Source organism: Eurytemora carolleeae, unplaced genomic scaffold (assembly GCF_000591075.1).
Source record: "Eurytemora carolleeae unplaced genomic scaffold, Eaff_2.0 scaffold1540, whole genome shotgun sequence".
NCBI classification, from domain to species: domain Eukaryota; kingdom Metazoa; phylum Arthropoda; class Copepoda; order Calanoida; family Temoridae; genus Eurytemora; species Eurytemora carolleeae.
The window spans coordinates 17588-42737 of NW_019397431.1; the positions used below are offsets into that span (position 1 = coordinate 17588).

The 25150-nt window shown below is 31.9% G+C and overlaps 1 protein-coding gene across 1 annotated transcript; it reads right to left on the minus strand.

The window, feature by feature from the left end:
- On the minus strand, positions 1–25150 carry LOC111714248 (interference hedgehog). Its single transcript, XM_023489313.1, has 27 exons — positions 25060–25150; positions 23688–23774; positions 23189–23303; positions 20760–20855; positions 20572–20683; positions 19504–19627; positions 18754–18823; positions 17414–17485; positions 15221–15439; positions 13073–13124; positions 12115–12222; positions 10996–11096; positions 9596–9713; positions 9022–9107; positions 8783–8824; positions 7674–7743; positions 7360–7418; positions 5747–5836; positions 4745–4850; positions 3858–3947; positions 3294–3360; positions 3080–3170; positions 2806–2884; positions 2385–2482; positions 1902–1968; positions 1429–1454; positions 1–82 (listed from the first exon to the last, which is right to left on the minus strand). Exons 1-27 carry the CDS (start codon positions 25148–25150, stop codon positions 1–3), a joined length of 2418 nt encoding a protein of 805 aa, XP_023345081.1.

Below are 25150 nucleotides of genomic sequence, written 5' to 3' on the forward strand. Positions count from 1 at the left end.
TTATAAAAGTTTCCTAGAGAATTTCTTCACTTCGTCTTCTACGCTTCCAAGATAGTCTGGATGGTTCATCAGTGTATTCATCCTAAAATTGCATTTATATACAAATATACAGGATTTAAATCGTGAAAAAAATAAAATTTAATTCCATGAAATTCTATTTTTAAATTTCAATTCGAAGCATTAACTGAATATCAATAAATTGTATTTGTATATATTCTGTTCTTTACATCATAACATGGAAATCCTGTTTGATCCTTTTTTTAACAAGGAGCTTTGGCTTTCAGGTGATTTTACAAAAATCTACGTTGGCCGGATTTAATGAATTGGAGAGATATCGCTGAACTACCTACTGCCGGTTCAACTGTTCTCAAGTGGTCACTGGCTCAAATTCTGAATCACTATTTCAAAGTTGAAGATTTTAGACAACCCTAATATAGTGTCAGCTGATGAAGACAAATTCGCTAACACTTCCAACCGATCAGAGCGCCGCAAATATTGAGTTCATCAATCTAAAAGCTTAAATAGAACACGGCTCTTAATGACTAGGATAGTTCAAACTTTAAAAAATTTAATTTAAACCAGTAATATAAGCAGAACTTAATATCCAGATCTCTTGGATCCGCGATATTTGGCTTCCTGGATTCGGATCCACGGATCTGGACCCAAGGGACAAAATATCAACCAAAAACTGCAAACAAAAACCTTTTGCTCTTAAAATCTGAATTGTTAAAGAAAGACCTTAATAAAATTTTTTCTCTGGTCCTTCGTGGTTAATCATGTTTAAGCATAAAATAACGAAAAAAAGAAGAAAAACAACAACAATCCGGATCCATTTTTTTCAAGTATGGATCCAGGATCCAGATCCGCATCACAATTATACTGCATATAAGATAAGTGGCTAAACCGTCTGTACATTAGGTCAACCAATTTCCCCAATTCATTAAATCCAGTACCGGGTCTATCATTGATAGCCTTATCATTGATAGCATAATCATTGATAGCCTTATCATTGATAGCCTTATCATTGATAGCCTTATCATTGATAGCCTTATCATTGATAGCCTTATCATTGATAACCTCATCATTGATAGCCTCATCATTAATAGCATCATCATTGATAACCTCATCATTGATAGCCTTATCATTGATAGCCTTATCATTGATAACCTCATCATTGATAACCTCATCATTAATAGCATCATCATTGATAACCTCATCATTGATAGCCTTATCATTGATAGCCTTATCATTGATAGCCTAATCATTGATAGCCTAATCATTGATAACCTCATCATTGATAACCTTATCATTGATAACCTCATCATTGATATAACCTCATCATTGATATAACCTCATCATTGATAGCCTTATCATTGATAGCCTTATCATTGATAGCCTAATCATTGATAACCTCATCATTGATATAACCTCATAGTTAAATTCCGACTTGAATCCTTAAACAAATATTTTGTAAGCTTTACAGTATACTACATTACATTATGTTACGTTACCAGTACAGCAAAGTAGAGGGCAGTACATGACAGAACTTTACAGTGCCGTACTGTACAATACAGTAAAGAACAGTACAATTTTATACAACACTGTTCTTAACAATGTAGAATATTAAATTACAGATTGAAAAGAAATTTGAAATTTAGGATTTTCAATACCGTAATATTAACAGTCCAACCCATAAAACTGTGGAATAGTAAGACGACATTTACGCATTATTATAAAATATATATATTACTTGATGTTGTTAAGCATAATGTTAACAAGTAGCTTATAAACTAACTTATTAAGTGTAAATGTTCTATGTACCATGTTAATTTTACACAACACAATTCCAAACTTGAGTTAAAAGTTCTTCTTATTCCATATGTTTATGGGTCCAACTGTACCTGAGCAAGGGCAGTTGAACCTTGGCTTGAAATTGAATTGTCTCCTCCGTAACTTTGATCATTAACACTGAAAATATCAAAATTAAACTAAATCTCTTTACATAACAAGATTTGATTTGTGTCCATTTTTAAAAGTTGATGTTAGAAATGAGCCAACACCAGGCTTTGTACATAATGTCCCCTGTATTAATAGCAATGATATAATAAGTCTGAGTTAAACGTTAAAAAGTGTAGAGCTAGCTGAGTATATCTAAGTTGGATAAAAAATACAATAAAAAGAGATTTTCTTAAAACAAAACTTAATATCTCCACTTTTCTACCTTAAAATTCATAAATGTTAAAAAAATATATATTAGGAATTATTTTTAAATAAAATAATATTTTGACAATATTTAAAGAAATATTGAAAGAGTACGTTAAGAACTAATTTAAAGTAGAATAATATTTTGACAAAATATAAGATATATAATCCCAAATATTTACCTAAAAGATGTTTCTAAATCTCCACTATCGTAGGTCATTTGAAACTGGGAGTCTATAACATGGCCTGTAGGTCGGGTACATACCTGGGGGTATTCATCCTTAAAATAAAAAGTCTTTTCTTTATGAAGGAAAACTGGATTTTAGGATTAGTAATAATAATAACCCCGGGTAAAACCCCTTTATGTACCCTGAGCTGAAAACTTTAGAATGATGGATATCAAGATTAATGCTTAAACTCCTGGTTTTACTAAACCCAAGATTATTTTAAACGCATTCGATATCCAAGAAAGAAGTTAAAAATTTAACCAATGAGCGTGTCATGTTAACTCTTTAACTTTTGAAAAACTGGTTTTGATTTCTGGAATTGAAGTAAACATCGATTAAAGGAACGCAAGAATATAGTATATATCATATAATATACCTGTTCAGTTTGATATTGAAGCCCAGATATCTGTAAACTAGTATCTTGGTATTTATTATGTATTGCAGCATTAGTTTCACTAAAACATAAATTCATAATAAAAATGTATGGAACTATAGGTCCAACTTTTTAAAGATGCTTCACGAGTTAAATTCCATAGCTAAAAATAAAAGAGAATCAAAAACATATTGTCAAAGCCTTAAAAGTGTTTAAAAAACGTCAAAGAGAAAACTTGAAGGAGAAAAAATTATAGTTACTATTGATAAATCTAAACCTGTATTTCTTAGCCATCTTTCTTCTCTTAATAATGGTTACAGCAGAGCACACGGATATCAGTATAATTACCAAAACACCGAGACAACATCCTAAAATTATTTATATGTTTATATAAAGAGGAGTATAAGAAGATTATAAGAGGAGTATAAGAGGAGTATAAGAGGAGTATAAGAGGAGTATAAGAGGAGTATGTAAGATGAGTAGGAAAGTACCTATAATCAGATAAAGAGTTGCATCTTCATCTTCTGGTTCCCGAGCTTCTACAGCTGCTGTTACAACCTTCAACAATCCAATTTGTTTGAATACCATTTTCTTCTCAAATTCCATTCTCTTAAATATTTATAACGCGGGGGTGTATATCTTTAAGAATTCCCCCCTCCTTCAGGAGTGGAAAATGATTTTTTTAACGAATTTAACTTCAACACTTTTTTTTCTATATTTCCCCGAAAAATTTTATAATTTTCCCCATTTCAGCTAATAATACCAGAACTATTTTTCTATTCACGCAAATGTACCTGACATCTGTAAATAATATTGTCAAGTTAGTAGTGAAAAAAATCATGTTCCAGAAAATATTAACCACTGCTCCAACAAGTTCCATCAAAGTTAGTTTAATTTACTATTTCTTGAGAAAAGATTAATATGAGTTTCTAGATGCTCATTATTTCTTGTAACGATGTTTTTAACAAGAATCTTGGAGAAATAATTAAAGGNTGCTCAACTGACAGTTAATAATAACAAGGGGGGTGGGGGCTCCCAAGGCAGTAGTTAGTTACCTCCTTTTTAGTCTTAGTTTCTGGAGCCAGGGTTCGAGCATATTGTACAGGGGAGAAGGGACCAACACCATGCACGTTAAATGCACGAACCTAAGTATTAAATCATATATCCACAACTTAATGGAAACAAATAGCACTGGGAGAGAAATTAGCAAACTTTTCTCATCTTTTGATTCTTATTACATTGTTGTTTATTTTACCCCCAAAATAAAGAAACATACTTGTAAACTAGGTCAACTACTAACAGTTAATAATTATTTCAAAGATCAAAGACGATTTTCAAGTAGTCCCTCAATTGTGAAGGATTTCTGTTACTTTGGGGGCAGCTCTGAGAATCGGACATGCCCCTTTCTGTTAAAAAAGGTTCACTGGAAATTACAACAACAGTCCCTTGAAGGTTTCTTCAACAATTGATTGATGAATTTAACGTGGTCAAATTTCTATGGAGAGTATTTTTCTTTTTACTTCCTAACAAATGCAAATATGTTGAAAGAACTAACACAATATGATTTAGACCAAGTGGCTCAATAGATCTTTAACAATCCTTGTCATGTATTTGAATGGAAAACTTCAACAAGGGTTTCAAGAAAATACGAGCAAATAATTTTTAATTTTTGTTAATTCTCTTGTATCAAAATTAAGGCTATTGGTTTCTCAGAACAGTTTGGATCCATTTTACTCTTTTGTGAATCCAGGTTCGGAAAGGAACCGGGTCCTGGATAGATCCGTGTCCTTGAATGGATTCGTTCTGTAAAAAAATCAGTATATCTTAAAAAACATGGATTTTACCTGGATTTGGATCCATTTATTTTAAGGGCGGATCCAGGATCCGGATCCACATCAAAATGAAATGGATCCTGACCACTGATAAAAAGAAATTCTATTACCTTGATATCGAATCTGCGACCCTGTTTAAGGTTTTCTATCACGTGACTATGTGTTCCAGGTCCAAATATAGTGATTTTACTATACGGTCCAGCAGACAAGGAGTCCCTGATAAGAAGTTTATTCATTCTTTACTTAATAAAGAAATATGCAACTTTTGAGATAATAATCAATATCAAATACTAATAAAACTTTATTAATCAATTATCCAACTAATTGAATTGATTGATTGAATGATTCATTAATTAATTCATTGATTGATTCATTGATTGATTCATCCTTTCATTAATTCATTTATTCATTCACTAGTTTATTTATTAATTTATTCTTCTATATGGCCTAGCATACTTTTTTATCTATAAGTCCACGGACAAGGAGTCCCTAGATATTCATTATTCATTGAGTCATTCATTAAAACTTAAAAATTATTTATCATTGATTTAATTTTATTAAATAGTTAATTAGTTCATCTATTTTTTTAATTTATCAATTAAAAAATGTATTACTTCATTCATGCATTCATTAATTCATTCATTAAATAAATTATTTGTTAACTTATACATTTCATCATTTATTCATTTTTATTATTTCTATATTGATTCATTTATTTATTTGTTTGTACATTTATTCATTTATTTATCTTCTTATTTATTTTTTCAGTTATTTTTCAAATCTATCCCTCCTTTCATCAATTAGACAAACAATTCCCAATTTGATTAATGATTACTTAATACTGACACTAAATCAAATCAGACTTTTAGGGTTTGTCCTACTAGCATTCTTCAGTTTCAAGATGACTTTTCTAATTTAAAAGTGTAGCCTGGGTTTATGATTTGCAATGTTTCAACGAATTACTTTGTCATTTTTGAACTAATGTAATTTTTACGCATCAGACAACCGACATTGGGCCAGGCTACCAATCAGATAACACCATTATACTAAGCGCTTTTACTATTTAACCCTGATCCTTGATGGTGAATCATTTTATTTATTTAGTTATTTACCTGAAGTATATAAAGTATCCTTCCACACTGCCTTGTTCGTCGGCGTTTATAACCTTAGGAACAGTCCACTGCACAGACAAGGAACTTGTGCTGAATATTATAAAACATTTCCAAACAAATTCAAAATTAATATTGTTTGTGTTGAAACCCGAAAAAAAGATCTTCTTTTTTCAGAGAATTATGTTTCATTTAGATTGTCTTGCATCTTAAATCAAATCCCAAATAAAGTGCAAATGTTTTGCAAACTAATGAATTTCAGTGATGGTTTTTGGTTAAGTGAGTTAATGGGTTTACTACGCTTAATTACGCTTACAGTTCCTTAAAGAAACCTTAAAATGATCAAAATGTAAAAGAAATATTAGCTTTTCCTATACGTAAATTTTTTATTTTTGCGAATTTCTTCATTGCATCTTAAAACGAGAAATGCGCAGAAAAACCACAAATGAAAATAAATAGTTTAAAGAAACAAAAGCATTGATGTCTAATTCATACTTGATCAGACAAAGCTTTAAAGGTACAGTTGTAAATTGGGCATTGTCTGTTAAAATCTTATATGTTTTAAATACGTTTAAAGTAGTAGAAATATTAAATACTTTTACTTAAAAGTTTTCAATTCTTTTCTATAAAAGTTTTAAACTTGATAATATTTACTCTGATAATCAAAAATCTAATTTCTTTAACAAGTTACATGAAAAATTCTTTAAATTGTGTTTATCAAAAGCTTTTTCAAAAAGTTTTGGAGAATTGAAACAAAAAAAAAATACAAAATTTTTGACATCACAGGGAAATTGAATAAAGCTTTGAATGTTTGAACATTTGAATACTTTCTATAGCTCATTTTCATTGAGAAGGAATTCGGGGAACAACTGCAGAAAACAGGAAGCATTTAATTTTGTTATTTTGTTGAATTAATCTCTTGATCCCAGTTTTAGGGGTTTATTAAAAATATCTGCATAGAGTCTATAGATTCACTGATAGTTTTATCATTTTTTACTCAAACAATCTCTCCAACATATCGATGATAACTGTTTTTATACATCTTAGAATTTGTAAAGTTTTTAATATTTCCCGGCATATTGTTCCACACATTCACTACTCTGCAAATGCATATTAAAATACAGGATTCTGTGCTTAGTTGGAAAATTTGTTTAGTTAGGGAATAAATTCTTAAGTATACATTTTAAGATAACAGCGAAATTCTTCAATTTTTTATGGTTTTCTGTATCCAGAACATACAGAGCGTCCCATATCATATTAGATTATCTCCAACCTTTAACACCAAAATAAACCCTTAATACTCGAAAAACTTATCATTTTCCGCAAGAAAATTCTTATATAAGCCTTATGTTATTTTTCAAAATGATTCATTCTAATGAAATTTTCTAATTAGTCCCGAAAATCGTAATTTAGACCCGTTCTCGGTCTAATATGATGTGGGACACCCTGTATATCCTGTGTAATGGGACACATTTCATCCTTATGAAATTTTCCCAGAGATAAAGGTTCCCGCAATATAGTTTTATTGTCTTTTGAACTGAACAAAGGATATTTAAGATAAATTTCAATTATTGAGCTAGGTAGGGGTGTATTGAGCTAGGTAGAAGGAAATTTACCTAAGAGGAAGAATATGAAGTAATTGTGGTATTACAGCTGGTCCCTTTTCTGTGCTCTCCTGTAGGGTAAAAGTTAAAAATAAATACAAAATAATAAATAATATTTTATTACTAAAAAAACATAATTCTTAATCAAACTTTCCGTTGCATCAAATCTACTGACACACAGACAAAATGTAATCAATAATGAGAGTTTATAGTTAAAAAAAAACTTGCAGAAAAAGTAATAAAATAAGATTTTGAATGATTTCAATTCTTAATAGGTGAAAGTTTTGAAATGCAACTTGTTGAAAACCTGCAAAAGTAAATTTAACCTTGAGATGGAATCTTTTAGAGACAGGACCGACGGTATTATCATTATCTATCACCACAGCGATCCGAAACCTAGGAAAACCCAAAAAATGAGATGTTTTTTTAATATTTAGTTTTAGGGTCCTTTTTGGATGGAATACTTAAATCTTAAATGCTTGATCTTAAAATCAAATATGGGGATTTTATAATTTAAGGAGCAAAGCTTGATCCCTCGAATAAAGCTACTCTAGTAGGGTAAGACCACTACGGATTAGATAACTAAGTAGGTCTGCATTAGATGGAGATCAATGCTTGATCCCTCGAATAAAGCTACTCTAGTAGGGTAAGACCCCTACGGGTGGGAATTAGATAACTAAGTAGGTCTGCGTAAGATGGAGATCAATGCTGGATCCCTCGAATAAAGCTACGCTAGTAGGGTAAGACCCCTACGGGTGGGAATTAGATAACTAAGTAGGTCTGCATAAGCTGGAGATCAATGCTTGATCCCTTGAATAAAGCTACTCTATTAGGGTAAGACCCCTATGGGTGGGAATTAGATAACAAAGTAGGTCTGCATAAGATGGAGATCAATGCTTGATCCCTCGAATAAAGCTACTCTCGCAGGGTAAGACCACTACAGATTAGATAACTAAGTAGGTCTGCACAAGATGAAAATCAATGCTTGATCCCTCGAATAAAGCTACGCTGGTAGGGTAAGACCACTACGGGTAGGGATTAGATAACTAAGTAGGCCTGCACAAGATGGAGATTGGAGATCAATGCTTGATCCCTCCAATAAAGCTACTCTAGTAGGGTAAGACCCCTACGGATTAGATAACTAAGTAGGTATGCATAAGATGGAGATCAATGCTTGATCCCAAGATTCACAAGACAAAAGTTCTCACTACTGCGGATCGAACCCGTCATAGTTCATAGAAGCCTCTGTTAATATTTTTCAATACTAATTATTTTCTATTATTGGATCTAGCAAACTTAATAGATTTTATACAATATACATTCATTGTAAATGGTTTTATTATTATTATTCTAATGAAAATAAAGGTGATTATGAAACTTGTGAATCATAGAAGATTTTAAATATTTTAAAATATTTGAAAGAAAATAATGCTACCTGTATACATGGTTCTGAATGAGTCCTACAACCTCAAAACTCCTGTTATATTCCGTCAACAATTCATTTAGACGGCACAAAAAGGACTTTTTTCATATAACACAAAAAGCAAAATTTAAATTCAGTAAGTGTGTTACTCCAAGGTAGAAACTCCCCCCCCCTTCATCGAAAATAAAGAACGCATACTAAAAAATGCTGATTAAGTATTTCTCCAATTTTTCTTTTGTGTTGACTTATTCCTTATTGGTGGATCAATATTTCCATCAACAGTATACCAGCTGGACTTAAGCGGGTCATCTTTAGTACCTAGATCTCTATACTGAACCTAAATACAATACACTTCAATACAGTACAGTACAGTATCTCATCAGTACAGAATCTCAAACAGAAAGAACAGTACATTACAAACGATACAGTACAGGAAAGCATGCACACCAGCTGGACTTAAGCTGGTCATTCTATGTACCTAGATTAAAAAAAAATATGTGGGCATCCCCCCAACCCCCCACCACCCTGATACTGGTCTGTGATCAGTTGTGACCTTCATGGTGTCCCACGAAACATGACAGCTGGTAAGAAGTTTGAAATGTCTTCTTCCATAATTAGTTAAGTTGTTTTGTTATTAAAGAGAATGATGAAAAATATTGTATGCCAATTTGATTATTTAAAATTAATTTCAAAATAAAATATATTTGAGAAAAAGATGTTTTTAGCGAAATGAAATGAAAAAAGTCGTTAATATCCAAAATAATTTATGGAAGAAGACATTCAAAATTTTTCAACAACTGTCATGTTTCGTGGGACACCCTTTACCTTAAAGAACTGAATATCCTGTGTAATGTTCGGCATACTCCAGGACAAGCTTGCCGAGTCCTCAGATAGCTGGGTCACATTAGGGGCGGAGGGAGGATACAGGATACCCTTCCGGGACCTACTAATATAAATAGCTTAAACAATTTTCAAATACATTAATTAATATTATTTACTAGCCTAAGTGCCCGGCGTTGCCCATGGAGTTTTAAAAACAAAGAAAAAAGTTGCGAATTATTTTAGCCTATGTTACCCCCAAGGTATCCCTAGGTTTCCACGAAAAATGTGAGCCGATTTGGTCCAGCCGTTTGGCCAGCTATAGCTAATCTATATATAAATTTGGCTTGTCTGTCTGTTTGTTTGTTTGTTTGTCTGTCTGTTTGTTTGTATCCAACAAACGTCAAAACGGCTGAACTGATCGGGCCCAAATTTTTTGTGGGACATCACGTGCCCACAGGGAAGGTTTATGAATGATCAAAATTTTAAATATTTGTCTCCATCAAAATTCGATCATCATTAAATTTTTGAAAATTTTGAAAATCCACGAAATTTTTTGTGAAAATCCGCGAATTATTTTTGTTTTGTTTTACGATGTACACAAAGAGAACATGTTGACAATTAATTTAGAAGATGGGCGCGAAGCGCCCTATAAGGCTAGTATATATATACTTTGCTTGTCTGCCTGTTTGTTTTTATTCAATAAATGTACAAACGACCTCATGTCGCCCCAGGGAATGTTTATGAATGATCAAAACTTCAAAAACTTCGTTAAAAATAATTTTAGTCAACATATCTTCTTAGGAAATCTGATTTTAGCTCCAAATAAAGTTTTTGACAGAAAAGATCATTGACGTATTTGGAGGCTAATTTGATTTTAATTAAAAATAGTTCAAGAAATACACTAAAAATCTAAAAATGATATTTGAGGGAAAAAATGAGAAAAAAGGTCAATTTAATATTTTTTAAGCAAAAGATTAAAAAATACATTCTCCCTTGGTGAGAAGACAAGTAGCAGTGCGATTAAACTAAATTATGATAGTTCACAAGAATGATAAGACCTAGTTCCCCTATCGGGGAACTAGGTCTATTGGTTAATTCTGACAGATTTTATTGTTTTTTTTTTATCAATAATAACTTCCAAACTATTTAACCAAACTACAATAAGAAGCAGAAAACTTTAGAATAGGAAGCAACTTTAAGACCCAATTTATGACTTTAAATAGTCCAATTAATATGCAACACAGAAATTCTGCAGTGCAAACAATTCAACAAATAAGTTGATTTTGTAAGCTAATGATAAAACTATTTGCTTTGTAACAACATCAAATACACTTATTATTACGTTATTACGTTATTGCTGTTTTCCCATTCCACAGCCTTCTGGTTCCTACTTGTAATAATACCTGGGAGCATCTGTTGTGATTTGAGTTGTGTTCATCATATTAGGAACTACTCTGACCAGCACAGCTGTAGATGATATACCAACCTCGTTCTCAGCAAAACACTAAAATAATATTGATCATGGGTGTATATTTCCTATAAAATCATTTTATTCTCCCCACCCCCTTTAAGTAAATTATCTATTTTCCCCAAAAGTTATATAAATAAAAAATGGCGAAAACGATCATGGTAGACCCCCAATGTGGGATCCCCAGACCGCTATCAGATGTTAAGGGCCTCTGTTCAAAACAGAGGCCCTTAACACCCTGATATTCTTACCCCTATACCAGGGAAATTCAAATCAAAGTAGGTTATCTTCATCATTTCATTTCTTGAACAGGTTCTTGGTTAACCATAAACTAACATTCAATGTTAGTTTCTTGTGGTAACACTTCAACTCGAGCAATGCGAGATTTGGTGACTGCTGAGGTACTTCAAAACCAATTTTAGCTGTAAAGTGGGGCAAACCGACCCCCATCACCTCTTAATTCTGTCTATTTTGTCCACATTTTACAACTGAATCTGGAATTTTGGAAAAGCTCTTTTTGTTCAGTATCCAGTTATAAAGTGAAAAAGCAGTTGATTGTAATTGTGAAAAACATGAAACTTGGGTTGCAATAAAGAAAAACTAAAAAATTGTTTGAATATAGTAGGCAGTCGGGCTTTGAGACTCTAGACAGTTTGATGAAAATGCCTAATATAATACTTAAAATATTTTCCATAATTAAAGGTCAGAATATTTGATCATCCTCTGAATCATTCTTAATGAGATATGTTAATTAAACACAGGGGGAGGGGGCGGGAGGGGTCCCCTTCCACTCTACTGTCAGGACTAAGTTAGGTCAAAATTTGAATGGAAATTTCCGAATTAAGGTAATCAATACTTCTATAATGAAAAGGTAAGTTTGTATGTTTAATATATAAANTAAATATCCAATTATGGTGTTATTTCATGCTAATTTTCAGGTAAATAAATCCAATTTCCTTGAAGAAATGATAAAAAAGATGAAATATTTCTTAAAAATCATAAAATCTACAAATATTATTCTGACACGGCCCTGATTATGATTTAATGACTGTACCTGGTATATACCGGCATCTGTAACCTTGAGGCTGGGTATCTCAAGCTTATGTGCTGTCATCCTCTTCTTCCCGTTGAACATCCAGGAGATCTTAGGGGCTGGGAATCCCTGGACACAAGACAATCAGTCCGTCAGTTGGTAGGTCAGTCTGTTTATCAGTCGCTTCGTTCACTTTGTCGGTCAATTAGTAAGACAGTTTGGTAAAGAGTCAGTCAGCATTTCAATTAGTCAACCAGTCAGTATTTTAATGAGTCAGTCAGTCAGTATTTCAATAAGGTTAGTCATTCAGTATTTCATGGAGTCAGTCAGTTAAGTATTTCAAGGTGCCAGTCAGTCAGTATTTCATTGAGTCAGTCAGCCAATCAGTCAATTTTAGTGTTAGGGATTCTTTTTGATCCGTTTGTTAGCATTTAAGTATTTCTGGGCTTGCAGACTCACATTTTTTAGAGTTGAACATATAAACATATATTAATCTTTACAAGCTCCTAAAATTTAATTATTTTCTAAGCACAAGGCTTATAGAATATCAGAAATAAAACTAAGACAATCTTTGGACTACTGTCATTTGAACTACGCATCTTATGAACTATTTAATATTTGAACAAATTGAAAATTTTCATTACAAACAGGATGTAATTTTCTGTGTAAATAATTGAGTTTATTAAAAAACTAGATGAAGTGTTCAATGTTCCCTGCGGATTTTTTTTAAAGCTACCCATGAGAGCCCACAAAAAATTTCAGCCCTTTCGGTCCAGCCGTTTGGCCGGCCAGAGTGAACATATTTATGAATTTCTTATTTTATTATATAGATTTAGTAGAAGTTCAATCAGTTAAGTACATGGAATTCACAAAAAACAATTAACTGTCGTCTTCAAATGATATTACTTAGGGTGTTCTTTGAATTTGTATGTACAGTACAGTGCATTGTACATTTAGGAGAATGTACATTTTACCTTACCTGTGTATTACAGTACAGTTCTAAAGGGTCTCCTTCTCTATGTGGATCATTTCTAAATATATTTCTATATAAATAAAAATTCAATAGTCAGCTGGAAAATCTATTCATGGAAAAACCATTAATGTTATTTTAGAGTTTTTCCCTTTAAGAACGTTTGATCGAATTATTTTCTAAAATTAGCAAACTATATTTTACAATGCATTACATCTATGTAATAAAGCTCTTTGCCTTAAAAAATTCATAACTTTTTTCTTCTTCAAAAATCGATATAAAATTTTTTAAATATATTTTTTTATTTAACGGGCAACGCCGGGCACTTTAGTTAGTTTATAAATAAACAAGGCTTTTATGGCGCTTCGCGCCCATTTTCTATTTCAATTGTGAACATGTTCTTTTTGTATACATTTCAAAACAGAAAAAAGTTTGCGGATTTCAAAAACGGATGTCGTGGATTTTCAAAATTTTAATTAAAATCAAATTTTGTTGGAGGCATTTTTTTTTGAAATTTATAATCCTTCCCTGTGGCCACGTTAGGTCCCACAAAAAATTTGGGGACGCTCGGTTCAGTCGTTTGGATGTTTATTTGATACAAACAAAAAGACAGACAAACCGACAAGCAAAGTATATTATATTAGGGTTCTATTTTAGTTGTGAACATTTTCTCTTAGTATACAATACATTGTAAAATAAAAACAAACAAAATGGCAAATTTCATTAAAAAAATCGCGGATTTTCAAAATTTAATGATCGATTTTTTGAAATTTTGATCATCCAAAACTTTCCCATGGGAGTTGGGTCATGTGAAGTCCTTAACAAAATATGGGCCCGATCGGTTCAGCCGTTTTGACGTCTATTGGATACAAACAAACAGACAAGCAAAGCATATATTTAGAGTAGACTAGGCTCTTAGAGCCGCCCATCTTCTATTTCAAATGTGAACATTTTCTCTTTGTATACATTGTAAAAAATACCAAAAAAATTTCGCGTTTTTAAAAAAAAATTTCGTGGATATTCAAAATTTTCAAAAATTTAATTTTGTTGGTGACAAATTTTTTAAATTCGATCATCTATAAACCTTCCCCGAGGTCACGCTACCCATAAAAAATCTGGGCCTGATCGGTTCAGCCTTTTTGACGTTTATTTGATACAAACAGACAGATAATATAGATATATATTCCACACTTAGAGGTGAGACATAAACCTCCCTGTATTTTTTAATTCCAATTTTTGGCTCAATTTTTACTCAGTAATATTTATTTTTAGTCTTTTTGTTCAGTAAGTTTTTCAGTCAATAAACACCAACTAAGGTAATATAGGAAATTTTCTTCTTTAATATAGAATATTGACATCGGTCAAGAATTTATTGAGAACATTTTTCACATCGGGTTTACAGGGTATTTTGAACTAACATAAAAAAGGGTGACGTTCAAAAAAAGAGAATGGATGAATAAAACCAATTGTTCACAGAAATGAAAAAATGATAGTTTTTAAAAGCGAACAATAAGAAAAAACGAACAATGTAAAATAGTTTACTAAAAAATTGATAGTTTTTTTTTTAACTGAATGAACGATCTTATTGAACGAAGGAATTTACTAAATGAACGTTTTTAATGAAATAGTGATTTTACTTAACGATCGTTCAGTGAAAAAACGAACGAAATAGATAGAAAATTAACGATAATTTTGAGAACGAACGAAAATTTTTATTTAAACGCTGAATAAAAACAGGACGAAATGATTCGTTCGCGAACGATGAACGAAAGAAATGAAAAAAAACAGAACGCACCCATCTCTAGGTACAGTAAGTAAAATTATCCCTTATATCTTTCCCCACTACACTTTGATAAACCACTAGCATAGATTACTCCTAGAATATTTTTTAAATTTTCAAATAATTACTTATATCTTTCCCCACTACACTTTGATAAACCACTAGCATAGATTACTCCTAGAATATTTTGTAAATTTTCAAATAGTTTAACAAATATGTATTTATTGTATTTGTTACTTCTTTCAGGACGATGATTCAAAATACTTTTAGTTTAAACAGTGATATAAATAGAAATTTATTGACAATTGACTTAAAGAGTCATTTTTATAATTGTCATTAATCTTATTTGGGCAAAAATTTTATAATAAAAAAGTTACCTAAACGATGAAATTGAAGCAACTGGTTTTTCGAACACTGTGATCAGGGTCTTCCTTAGTATTCGTCGGCCACGCCCATTAAATATTTGGCAAGTATACTCTCCAGACGAATTCATGGACACGCCTACCAGTTGAAGCAGACCGTCTGATCCATTAAGAAAGGTGGGCGGAGCATTGAAAGCGTGGTGGGTCCAGAATATAGTTGGTTTTGGAGAACCACTAAATAAACAAAATTAATTTATCACACTTCGGTGGAGCTGGTAGTAGTCTAAAACTGAAATCCCTGCCTGCATTTTTAAGGTGTAAAATATTTTGAAAGTTTTTTGTTGCTCAACATTAATATTAGAATATGTGAACAGTACACCAACGTCCAACAATATACACTAGGCGTTTTAAATAAATAAATAAATAAAAGATCAACCATCATTCCGTAGAAATCAAGGCCGAGACCCCTTCAAATATAACGGAAATGAATGTAGATTCTCTTTTTTAATGGCAACAAGTTTATCATGTATATAATATATATCATATATTTATTATCAATAGAAATACAACGTAAACTTTGCGGATTTTCTGTTTTCATGAATTTTTAGAAAAACAGACAAGCCAATTTTGTAAAAAGATTGAACAAACAAACAAAGAAAAAAGCAAAAAGCAATAACCCCATTATTCCGTAGAGGTCAGGGCAGAGCCTCTATCAAAAATAACAATAACAAATGCCACATAAACCAGTCTATTAAATTATCATCCCGATATTACAGAGAACAGTCAAGGGCGGACTGGAGGAAATTCATGATTTGAAATAAAAGCATCAAGGGATGAACGATACAACGAAAATAGTATTTAATTAGTGACCTGAACTGAAATACCTTTTGAAATTATTTTCTCATAAAGTGATAACCAGAAAACAATGGAATGGAAAGACGACATTATCGCGATATTTAAGCGTTTGGTTGTTGTTACAAAGCAAATATTTTTACTAGTAACTTAGCAAAGCACAATTTAAGTGAAAATGGTCTATTTTCACTGTACAATTGCTATGTTTAATGTTCATTAAACTAGTTTAAGTCCTCACTTGAGTTTAAAAGTCGTCTTCCTATTTCAGAGTTTTCTGGTCATCACTGAAAATTGATAAACACGTTATAAAAGGATTTATTAAATTCTTAGTAAGCGCTCAAAAAAGAATAGATAATCACCAACATTATTACCTTTGATTAGATGTGTAAATAAAATGCTCAAATAATTGTTTATTACGGAAAATTCGTTTTAATTGGTAAACAGTTTAAATTCCTATTCAAATTATGAATTGGACAGCGACTTAATTGTTTATTTCTTAATTACCGATAAGATACTTTTGCAATCGATCTCATTAAAAATGTATCATTTTTGATATGTAAATCTTAAAATGTGATAATAAATAAGAAATTGAAAATTTATTGCTTTTTTTCAATTTTTAGGGGGGGGTCCCAGGGGGGGCAAATATGCCCCCCCTATGATATTGACTTAGTTCGACCCTGTGAGCAGTACACGACAATACTTCATAGTACACTGCCTTAGCTGTTAACAGTACTAGTTAGTACGACCCTGAGAGCAGAACACGACAATACTTCATAGTACACTGCCTTAGCAGTAAACAGTACTACAGTTAGTCCGACCCTGAGAGCAGTACACGACAATACTTCATAGTACACTGCCTTAGCAGTAAACAGTGCTACAGTTAGTAATCTGCATTAAGTTGGCTCATTTTTTGTTCGTTATTTTTGCTTATATTTTATTTCAGGATCAGACATATCGTAAGAAAAGCGAATTATTTCATATTATTTATTTTTAACATTTTCCTTTCCAACACCATGCGAAATTTTGACCCTGACAGATAATAAATGGAAAAAACAAACCACAAACGGTCCAACATAGAACGTGTATTATAATGTATTTTCCATTCTTTTAGGATAGAATATAGCAAAGTTTAATATAGGTAAACTTTTATAACAGAAATGTGTTTATAAAAGTAAAAAACAAACATTAAGACTGACAACACTAACTACAGTAATAACTAGAAAACAATGTAACAAGAAGTCGACATTATAACAATACTGTGCATCATGCTATTGAAAGTTATAACTAAAAGTCGTCTTCCTATTTCAGAGTTTTCTTGTTCTCACTGTGTACAGTGTATCCCAAAATGTATAATACCTAGCTGAACAAGGAATGACAAGATCGCTACCAAGCTGGGGATGGTAGCTAGACTCAGGCTCATACAATAATCTAAACAATTAGGATTATAGAAATTCCAGAAAATTAATATTATTTTGGTATTATCATTATTATCATGAATGGACTCGTATACGCCTGACAACGGTACATTGGCAGATTTTAACGAAGTCATAATTTTCTTAAGTGGCAATAGGTTGGAATCAATGAAAAACAAACAAACATTTCTATAGTTTAAATTCCCACTGTGCATTTTTGATGACGCGTACCGTTTTGTCAGACGACTGAATGTCTCATTCAAATTATTTATTCTGTACTTTCTCAAAATTGTACTTTCATAACAAGAAATTGCTTCAGTGGTAAGTACGCAAAAACATTAAGCACTAAAAATCGAGTACTATTTTAACAATAACACTATCTAAACTTAATCTAAAAAAGCGCTTTGTAGTTTTTAACTGTATAATGTTTATGTCTAGTAGCGTGCCCAGTTTTCAGTCCGACTTTCCGTAAATAACTCTCAGGCTAATATTGTTCTCTATTTAAATATTTCTTGAATTTGGTATGTCATATATCACTTTCTTCGTAATTGTCTAAAAAAAATAAAATCCATTGAAATTTTTGAAAAATTTCAAAAATGGACTGCATTGACTCCAAAAATATATTTTTCTTCTTAAAAACTATCAATTTTTACGTGTTTTTTTTTTTGTCTAATTCAGTCAACTTTTGAAATTTTCAAAAAGTTTCAATGGATTTAAGCTTAAAAAATGCTAGCTTTAAAGAGAAGTTGATTTTTTGGAGGTTTTTTAACCTAAGGCAGTCAATTTTTAAATTGTTTTAAAAATTTCGATGGATTTAATCTTTTTAGACAATTACGAATAAAATGATATATGACATGATAAATTCAAGAAATATTTTTTTGAGCTATGTAGACTTTATTTGCGATCTGCACGGGCCTTGCACGACCAATTCCCACAGGTTAAAAAAAATATCCTGTGAAAACTGACACCATAGAGAACAGTATTAGCCTTGAGAATTTTTTGTGACAAAATGTTTCTATATTTTGTTGCAAAATAGTGCACACTAAATTGTCTAGAGCCATATAAAAATATATATAGATTAGTGAGGTAAACCTCAAGGCCAAGGCCGAGACTGTTTAAAAATTTGTTGACTAAGTTTCAGAGTTGTCTATATCTCAGTGTAAACGGTCCCACTCTTAACATTTGAGCTCTCCCTTTAAAATTATCATTAATTTAATATTATTTGTGGTTTTATACTTTAAAAGCTTAGTTTCACAATTTAAATACATTGGCAGGTGTCCCTACCTTGGTTTATGTAGTTCATCAGCTGACTGTACTGTAAGATTGTGTACACTAGGCGACAGTACAGATTCACCTTAATGAAGTACAGTAAGTACATAATCTAAGTTTTCAGTGTATTTTATTCAATATAAAAAAAAATTAAAAACGTTATCATTGTTACCCAGATAAAAAGTAAAGGAGTTTGAACAGTTAATGTTATGGATGGTAACTTGAAGTTAAGTCTAAGACCTGGCCCTTTAATATGGCTATTTTATGAGATAGAATTGTGTTAAAATTAAGAGATTAGTAAAATCTGGCCATAGGCATTCTTGGAGGAGTTTTGTGACATATTCTATAACAGGTTGGATAATCTCATTAAAATACAATGGAAAACAGATGTCTCCTTTCCATAGACTATACATTTTAATGGATATGCATGCACAACCATAAAAAAGTCAATAATGTGAAATAAATTGTAGCTTAAAAGTGCTTAATTCTGACAATTCCTGTATATTTTCCTCTAAAATATTCTCCATAGATACATGTATATTATCCATAGACACAATGTTTCGTCCTAAAAGGACTCATCAGTACGTCTGAATTTTTTATCAGTTGTTGATTTTTGCAGTTGACGGGGCTTGAACCATGAATCCTTAGATTATGGATTTCTTGCAACTGTAAACTTGTTTCTTTCTTTGTCAATCTATTAAATACGCCATTGTTCCTAAACTTTAGAGAGGGGGGCACTACTTCTAGCCCCCCCCCTTTTATTACCTGTTAGATGATTTGAAGCTTGGCAAGCATATGTCCCTGCATCAGACTGAGATATATTCCGAATAAATAAATTCTTGTTGCTGATCAGTTCATATTTATCGGTCAAATTCAAAAGCTTGGTCTCCTGAAAAAAATAAAGTTATAACAACTAGATGATATCTCCACTTGAATGTTAGCTTAAAGGATAGAGGACTTGTGGCGTAATCAGGAATTTGTTCGAGGGGGGGGGGAGCTCATCTACATTCCCCCCGAAAATCATTGATTTGATTTCTGCAAAATAATATCATTCGCAAAAAATGGATATTGACACATAAATTGGTTCTAGGCGGCCCACACAGTTTTCGGTATCTTAAAAGAAAAACAATAATTGACATTTTTTTAGTGGTTTAAAAAGATTCTAAATATGAATCACCCTGTGCTGTGCTTTTAGTAATTTTATAATAAAATAAAGATCTAATAAAAAGTACTAATATTTTTCTCGGATATTGATAAATACTAGTCCCAGGAGAATAATAGGAAAAAAGTCCAATTATTAATCTATCTTTGAGCATTTGTTATTTCAGATAAAACTCTTCTCCCACAAAAGATGGCGGAGATAAGGGTTTAAAATACAAGCTACAATCTTGTTATAATGGTTTACTAACCTTTTTTTATTATTATTCAAAGGCAACCCATGTTATTCAATAAAATGATGGGTGGAGGATCAAGGGGTGTACAGGGAAGGATATTGTTTACCTTAAACCATTCCATGATGGGAGGAGAATCAAGGGGTGTACGGGGAGGATGATGGGAGGAGGATCAAGGGGTGTACTAGGGAGGATATTGTTTACCATAAACTATTGGATGATGGGTGGAACAGGGGAGGATATTGTTTACCTAAAACTTTTGGATGGTGGGCGGAGGATCAAGGGGTGTACAGGTGAGGATATTGTTTACCTTAAACCATTGAATGATGGGAAGAGGATCACTAGCAGGTGGTGTACAGGGGAGGATACTGTTTACCTTAAACCATTGAATGATGGGAGGAGGATCACTAGCAGGTGGTGTACAGTGGAGGATATTGTTTACCTTAAACCATTGAATGATGGGAGGAGGATCACTAGCAGGTGGTGTACAGGTGAGGAGAATATTATTTCCTTCATTACCTTCCACTTCATTACTTTCCACTGTATTAGGGAATCTGAATAAAGTTCGAATAAATACATTTTCCTAAAAGTTACGTAATCTTTTTAACATATTCTTGAATATAAACTAACCTATCTAGATATGCTACGGTTAGCTGTGCTGGGTTAGACATCAAGAGCATATTTTCGAACCCTCCAACACATTGGTAACTACCAGTCTGTCTTTCCCTAGAAAAATAAAATTTTTTTTTCTATTTTCTGAAATGTAGAGACCTTACAGGGTCAGTAAACGTAATTTCAAGTGACCCTCTATTTGGAGATTGGCACACTACCTTTACAGCTTTGTCTTATCTAGTAAAAACTAGATATTCAAGTCCACAATATTGAAAATTGATTATTTTAAATTGTGGGTTCTCTGCAAAAATAACTTTGGGTTTTCTACAGCTGGAAAACAATCCAGAGATTAACATATTTAAACACTTTTCCAACTAGCTTGCCCAGGCGTAACATTCTTTTTTAAATATATTTAATATTTTGTAATCTGACAAAACTTTTTTGAAATATTAATAAATTAATTTTGTTATTTTCTGGTGCAATTGATTAGTTTTAATTAGGTTTCTATAATTGTACAGAATATATTGGATATGGTACCAAGTTACCAACTGATTAAAAACTCCTTTCCTGAAACCAAGCGCACTGCGCAGTGTGTTGTTTACCTCCTTTAAAGGGATTGTACACAAATTACTAAATTCACACAAAACCCCAAATTATAGACTAAAAAACACAGCTAAGCAAACCTTATCGAATAAAGTTAGCTCTAATGGTTCCTATATAAATAACCAAATACGTTTTTCCCTTTCAGTTAGGTGCAAACTAATAGACAAATTTTCAGTATTATTTAATAATAACATTATTAAATATGTTTCAGAAAATGTTCCCAATTTAAAAACTTAAAACTTCGTGATAAAATTACCAAGACTGAGAAACTTATCATTCCGTGAATTTGATGCACTCCTTAAAGGGACTGTAAGCGTAATTTCAAGCAATGCTCAATTCAAAACCGTACCCTTGAAACATTAATCTGATCAAGTATGAAAGTTGTAAATGCCCTACTTCCTGAAGGGTTCTCCAACACGTATCTATGCAGGTACAATTCAGTTTCACTTAGTTATCAATGCTAAACCCAGAAACAATCTCATTAACTATCAATGTCAAGCAGACACTAGCTCGTTTTCTATCAACGCCAAACCAATGGGCTCAATCTCGTCAGCTATCGATGTCAACACGGACACTAGCTATTAATCAATCAATGCCAAACCAATGGGCATGCTCTCCACTCGAATGTTTCAACGAGAACCAATTACTCTATCGGAGTTTCTATATCAACTAATGTATATGAGTCAATACGTTACAAGTTAAAGTTGATACACGTATTAACAATTCCTACATTTTTATCTATATCCCATGATGTAGATAATCATGTAACGTATTTACAGCAAAGTTAAACTAGAAGCAATTAAGATGTACGTCATTAGATATTACATGATTAAACTAATCATGCTACGTATTCATTTGAAGCGAAGGTCAAAAAATAATGGGTTTGACATGGAAGTTTACAAACATAGATAGTTATAATGTACAACGTAGTTAAAGTTTACAGATATCATGATGCACGATATTTATTAAACGAATTAGATATCCATGTTTTGTTTCTTTGAATTGTTTATTCATTTTGTGGTTTCCCTGGAAATGCAACTTGCGCATTTTTTGCTAAAAGAAATATTGGAGAAATTAAACAGTTTTCGAGTCTGGAAAAACGACATATTTGCCAAATGTTTTATCAGATTCAGGTATCAATGGTACTCTTGTAATTCGGGCATTGCTATATTTGCAAAGAGGGTCACTTAACATTACGCGTACAGTCCCTTTAACAGCTTCCAGCTAAGTGCTCCAATTACAAAGACGGAGAAATAAATCATTCCGTGAATTTGTTAAACTCGTTAAACCTTTAATTATTCTAATTACACTTCTTGATAAATCTTCAGAGGTAAACATTGCATCCTTGTTTTCCCTAATGGACAATTATTTCTATTTCTCAACTAACTATTTCCTACAGAATCTCTATACCCAGCCTTTAAACATTTATCTCAGTATCAAACATAGAAATTTATTCATTTAAAAATAAAATCTAATTATTTCCGCCTGGTTTTTTTTGCCGAAGCATTCAAGGATTCAGACTAAGAAATCTGTCTAACTCCGAATGGAAAAACTGTGGCCCCTACTTTATATGTGACTATCGATGAAATTGTCATAGTTGAATGCCCGATTTAGAATAGTATCTTTTAAAAATTTATGTACCTATTTAAAGGGTATTATTTTGAGATATACAAGCATTTTTTTAATATACTCGAAATTACGGCAAAAATCTCTTTAATATACTGGAACACAGGAAAATATCTGATTAAGAGTGAAATAACAAGTTCGTTGCCATATTTATTAAATTAAGGTAAATGGGGTTTTGTTACTAATCACGTGAATTTAATTTCTGAATAAGCTGCTACCTGTGTCTCTTGGCCGTACGTATTTTAATAGAGAGTTGACCGTTGGATATCCTCACATCTGACCGCTTGGAAGGATCCAGCTGATGACCGTTGTGCAACCAATAGATTTCTTCATCTTAAAAAAGATTACAATTCTCATTTCTTTCTAACTTGGTTTTCAGAAATATAATTTACTTTTTCCTATAATATTAGGTTGCGGTTTTTTACAGAGAATGCAATTGATTCTTGTAATAATAATAAAATATCCCTGTCCCTGGCATATCCAAAATGGTGGCATGTGCCTTTCTCCACATTCCAAATAACTTCAGAATTTTTTTTAATTTCCTTTCTCTAAATTAACCTTTAATGTCTAAGAAACAAATTAAGCTAGGACAATGCCCAAATGGTTATTATTTTTATCTTCATTATCATTTCTAAGCTTTTAGGGCGTTTTGCGCTCATATTCTGTTTAATTTGAGAACATTTTCTCTTAGTGTACATTGTAAAACAAAAGTCCTACCTTGACCTGTATTGGTTCTACAGTTGAAGAAAACCCTGTCCCCTGGAGGAACAACTCTAGACTCAGGTTCCCTTGTGAATCTGATACCTATCGTTAAAGAAGTATTAGTATTTTTAGAATTATTATTGGTATTATTATTAGTAATTATCAGAAAAGTATTGTGTTATTCTAATCATTATCAAAACCAAAATCTATTTAAATTATATATCGCAGTTCCTGAATGGTGATATAATATGATTTCAGAACCTGAATATTTTATTAATATTTACAAGACTAGAAATTACGAAAATGGTGAAAATATCAAATGCACTTGTCAACATAAAACCTTTGATGCGAAACCCTAGAAAAGTGTATGATGTATACATTATCTCAAAGCTTTAAGCTTAAACGAATTGATATTATATTGAATAAATAAATTTATTACTGAGCCTTTGTTTCCTTATTTTTTCAACTCACATTATGAATTTTAATTTCACTACGCATTCAGAATTTAAAATAAATGAGAAAACCATATTTTACATCTATAATGGCAAAGCTCTTTTTGAACACATAAGACCCATAAAATAGTAGAAAAGGAAGACGACATTTCAGCAAGTTGGTTTGCCATTTTCTGTCGTTTATAAGAAAATAGTTTTACCAGAAGCTTGAAAATCAACTTTAAGATTGCACAATTTTGTTTTTTAAGTTTGTTGGATTATTCAAAATAACATTTTAATTCGTTTTCTATTCCCTTGAGAAATCTACAGCTTGATACCTAGCAAGATGGGGAGTCTGTTCTTGTAATTTTTGAAATTTGGAAGAAACCGATTTTTGTTTCAAAACTCAATACCACCCTTATTACAAATGCCATACAAATTATACCACTATTAGGAACCAGTTAACCTTCTTTACAGTTTTATGAAGGAATCAGTTAACCTTCTTTACAATTTAAGTTTAACTCATTAATAAATCCTTGCCAGTTTAATGAAGGAATCGGTTAACCTTTTTGCCAGTTTAAGTTTAACTCACGACGGAATCGGTTATCTCCCTGCCAGATTAATGAAGGAATCGGTTAACCTTTTTGCCAGTATAAATTTAACTCATGACGTAATCAGTTATTCTCCCTGCCAGTTTAATAAGGGAATCGGTTAACCTTCTTGACAGTATAAGTTTAATTCATGACGTGATCGGTTAATCTCCCTGCCAGTTTAATGAAGGAATCGGTTAACCTTCTTGACAGTATAAGTTTAATTCATGACGTGATCGGTTAATCTCCCTGCCAGTTTAATGAAGGAATCGGTTAATCTTCCTGCCAGTTTAAGGAATAATTGTGTTAACCTTCCTGCCAGTTTAAGAAATAATCGTTTAACCTTCTTGCCAGTATAAGTTTAACTCATGACGTAATCGGTTAATCTTCCTGCCAGTTTAATGAAGGAATCGGTTAATCTTCCTGCCAGTTTAAGAAAACGGTAAATCTTCGTCAT

Coding starts and splice junctions, on each gene's coding strand:
- LOC111714248 (XM_023489313.1), bottom strand. CDS start 25,150: ATGACGAAGATTTACCGTTTTCTTAAACTGGCAGGAAGATTAACCGAT. Junction 18,824..19,503: donor AGCTTCAAATCATCTAACAG/GTAATAAAAGGG, acceptor TACTTCATTAAG/GTGAATCTGTACTGTCGCCT. Junction 11,097..12,114: donor CAGATGCCGGTATATACCAG/GTACAGTCATTA, acceptor ATATTATTTTAG/TGTTTTGCTGAGAACGAGGT.